Genomic DNA, 4,130 nt, shown 5'->3' with positions numbered 1-4,130 from the left:
AGTGAGACTCCGTCTCAAAAAAAAAAAAAAAAAGATTTTGGCTGGGATTTCCTTGCAATGATCTTCCTGAAGATGTGTTGCCACCAGGCTGGGTGACCTGAGCTTTGGTGATCTCATCTGCCATCCAGCTTCCCCTCTCTTGGGTCAGCCAGGGCCCCATCTTGATTTTTCATCCCTCACATCCAGGGCACCACCTCCCACTTTTGCTTCTCCTTCTCACTTTCTCTATTACTCCCTCATTTCCACCAGGTCATTGCCAAACAATGCATCCCCCAACCTGAGCACCGGGTCCCCTCGTTTCCTCTGCTGCATGCACCACCACTTGACATCACTTGTCTTTTACTTATCCACTCTGGCTCCCTGACACACTGCAGGCTCCATGATAGCACAGAGTTTTTTTTTAAGAGATAAGATCTTGTTCTGATACCCAGGCTAGAGCACAATGATGTCATGATAGCTCACTGCACCCTTAAACTCTGGGGCTTTAGTAATACTCCCACCTCAGCTTCCTGAATAGCTGTCACTACAGGTTATGCTGACATGTCTGGCTAATTAAAAAAATTTTTTTTGCAGAGACATGGTCTTGCTATGTTGCTGAGGCTGGTCTTGAACTCCTGGCCTCAAAGCACTCCTCCCACCAAAGCTGCCCAAAATGCCAGGATTACGGGCATATGCCATTGTGCCTGGCCTTGATAGCAAATTAAAAAAAATTTTTTTTGAGACAGTCTCTTTATTGCCCTCAGTAGAGTACTGCAGCATCATAGTTCACAGCAATCTCAAACTCTTGGGCTCAAGTGATTCTTTTGTCTCAGCCTCCCAAGTAGCTGAGACTACAGGCACCCACCACAATGCCAGGCTATTTTTTTAGAGATGGGGGTCTCGCACTTGCTTAGGCTGATCTGGAACCTGTGAACTCAGGCAATCCACCTGCTTCAGCCTCCCAGAGTGCTGGGATTACAGGCATGAGCCACCAAGCTGGCTTAAAAAAAAAATTTTTTTTTTTTTTTGATAGTCTCACTCTATTGCCCAGGCTAGAGTGTTGTAGCGTTAGCTGGGCTCACAGCAATCTCAAACTCCCTTTTCTTCTTCTTCTTTTTTTTTTTTGAGACAGAGTCTCACTATGTTGCCCTTGGTAGAGTGCTGGGGCATCACAGCTCACAGCAACCCCCAACTCTTGGGCTTAAGTGATTCTCTTGCCTCAGCTTCCCAAGCAGCTGGGACTATAGATGCCAGCCACAACACCCAGCTTTTTTTTAAGAGATAGGATCTTGTTCTGATACCCAGGCTAGAGCACAATGATGTCTTGATAGCTCACTGCACCCTTAAACTCTGGGGCTTTAGCAATTCTCCCATCTCAGCTTCCTGAATAGCTGTCACTACAGCTATTGCAGTTGTTTAGCTGGCCCAGGCCAGATTCGAACCCACCACCCTCAGTGTTTGTGGCTGAAGCTATAATTACTGTGCTATGGGCACCAAGCCTCAAACTTCTGAGTTCAAGAGATTCTCCTGGCTTGGTGCCTATGGCTCAAGTGGCTAAGGTGCCAGCCACATACACCTAAGGTGGTGGGTTCGAATCCAGCCTGGGCCCGCCAAACGACAACGACGGCTGCAACCAAAAAAATAGCCAGGCACTGTGGCGAGTGCCTGTAGTCCCAGTTACTTGGGAGGCAGAGGCAGGAGACTCACTTGAACCCAGGAGTTGGATGTTGCTGTGAGCTGTGATGCCACGACACTCTACCCAGAAGGACAGCTTGAGGCTCTGTCTCAAAAAAAAAAAAAAAAAAAAAGATTCTCCTGCCTCAGCCTCTGGAGTAGCTGGGACTACAGGTGCCTCCCATGATGCCCAGCTAATTTTTTATTCTTGTTCAGGCTGGTGTCCAACTCCTGAGTTCAAGGGATCCTCCTGCCTCACCTTTCCAGAGTGCTAGGATTACAAGTGTGAGCCACTGCACCTGGCCTTGACAGCAGATTTTTGGTGTTCTGCATTTTTATCTTCCAGACAGAGAATAGTGCCTAACATTTAGTAATGTCAGTTGAGGGACTGACTCTATCTGCAACCTGTAATCAATGGAATATTCTAGGACTCAATCCTTGGGTCACTTCTTTGTCTACTTCCTTCCTCTGATGAGCCTCATCCCGCTGCCTGTCTGCTGACAACCGCCCTATTTGTACCTCTAGCTGGATTCCCCCAGGAAATCTAGTTAGGTATCTGACTGCCTAGCCAAGTCCTCTACTTGAATGTGTAATAGGCATTTCAAACTTACCATGTTCAAACCGTAACTCCCACATCTCGCATAAGCCTGCACCCCAGTGCAGTAAATAGCAAGTCCCCATCTCAGTAAATAGCAAGGCCATTCTACAGTTGTTCAGGCCAAAAGCATTACATTCAGTCTTTTTCTCACTCCAAATCTTTCCATAAGCAGGTACCTCAGGACCTTTGCACTTGATGTTCCCACTGCCTGCAGTGTTTTTTCTCTAGCTACTACTTATTAGACTGGCTCCCTCCCTTTCTTCAGGTCTGTGCTCAAAATTCACCTTGTAGAGAAGTCTTTCTTAACTCTTTAATATACAAAGAAAATACTCAGCCCCCCCTCCTTGTCCTGGACCATCTATTGCCACCTGACATACCATACATTTATCGATTTATCTGTTTTCAGCCATTGGTATACAGATGTCCTCAAGGGCAGGGTTTGGTTGCTTTGTTTACCGAATTACCATCCCTAACCTAAAACACTGCCTGGCGTACAGTAGGTGCTCAGTAAACATTAGCTGAATGAAATAACTTCCCTGGGCTTCTATTTCCCCCCTAACAGTGGGAGTAAGGCTGCCCTTGCAGAGTTGTTGAGAACATTGATTGAGACAGCCTCTGACAATCCCCAGCCAGCAGTGGATAAATATTAGCATTAGTCAGAAAGTAACCTGTCTGCTGGACACAATGCTCTGAAAAGGGAGGTGACCTTTATTTCCCTCATTAATCTTATAACCCTCTGTTCCACTGAGGGTCAATGAATGGCCCTGCTCTCAACCTCTTCAGGTACTTCTGTGCATAGGGAAAAGAGGTATTGGAGAACGTCAAGATACTGCGTTTTCATGAATATTAAGTATTCCACAAAGAGGGCTCTTTGTTTCTTACGGTTTGCAAGTTCTGAGGACTAAAGAAATGGGTGATTGGGAAGGGGGAGGGGAGAGCACAGAGCGAGTTCCCAGATTGTTCCTCAACACCCCCCCAGGCTAATCTTCTAGGTTGGCCGAGCCGCCCCCCCCCAGCACTGCTTTTCCAAAACTGCGTGCTACACGCAGTCCCATTCATCGCCCCTTTCTAGAATCTGACACCTGTGGCTTACACAAGTGGAAGGCCTGGGGGAAGGGTGCAGAAAAGATTTATGCTTGGAGAGGCCTTAAAATTCTGTTAGAGGTTGGCAGCAGCTCCATCCTCCGAATCACACTGGACACCTAGCTGCCTTGTCCACCCTTGGGCCTAGAGGCCCTGCCGCCCCTCGGCCTAAATACAGCCTGGCTCCTGAGCTTGCCTCTGCCTCGCTGGGGCGGTAAGACGGCGGCCGCAGCCCAGAGCCTCCGGGGGGCCTCCCGTGCAAGGCCCGGGGAAAAGGGGCGCCCGGGTACCGGAAGATCCGGAGCGCGCCGGGCGTGGATCGAAGTCTCCAGACCCTGGGCGGGGGAATTCGAGGAGGCCTGAGATTCCAAACACTGGTGGGGGAGGAGCAAGCGCGCGCCCTGGACGCAGATAGGGGGGTGGGGAGGAAGTGGACCCGGACTGGAGGGAGTGAGGGGGTGCCTGAGACCAGGACCACTAGTGGGCAGGGGCAGCCCATGTCCCGGGCCGTGACGCGTAAGTGGGGTCCCCTCCTATTTTCACCTCTGAGCATCGGCTCCGGCCGCGGTATTACGGCCACCACCATGGCCTCCTCGTCGTCCTCCCCTTCCTCGCATTTGAGCGTCACCTCGAAGCAGTCGAGCGCGGCGCCCTCGGCCTTCAGGGCCATGGTGCGGCCGTAGGCAGTCGCCCTGTCTGCACGCCGGAGGACGGGCGCGCAGGCCTCGGCGCGCAGCCGGCGGCAGTCTCCCGCCCGGGACAGCGCCGGGCCCGCGGCCCGCCCCGCGCAGCGCCC

At 51.0% G+C, this 4,130-nt stretch overlaps 1 protein-coding gene across 1 annotated transcript in view; it reads right to left on the bottom strand.

The window, feature by feature from the left end:
* Window positions 1-4,124, bottom strand: part of SPINDOC (spindlin interactor and repressor of chromatin binding) — a 27,784-nt gene extending 23,660 nt beyond the window's left edge. Inside the window, exon 1 of the mRNA XM_003798582.2 lies at window positions 3,878-4,124. Within this exon, the coding sequence (XP_003798630.1) occupies window positions 3,878-4,004 (127 nt within the window). The 5' untranslated portion in view covers window positions 4,005-4,124. The remainder of the gene's footprint in view (window positions 1-3,877) is intronic.
* Between the last annotated feature and the right edge of the window lie 6 nt (window positions 4,125-4,130).

Source organism: Otolemur garnettii, unplaced genomic scaffold (genome assembly GCF_000181295.1).
Source record: "Otolemur garnettii isolate 467f Iridium unplaced genomic scaffold, OtoGar3 scaffold00140, whole genome shotgun sequence".
NCBI lineage: Eukaryota > Metazoa > Chordata > Mammalia > Primates > Galagidae > Otolemur > Otolemur garnettii.
This window is presented reverse-complemented; position numbering and strand designations above follow the sequence as displayed.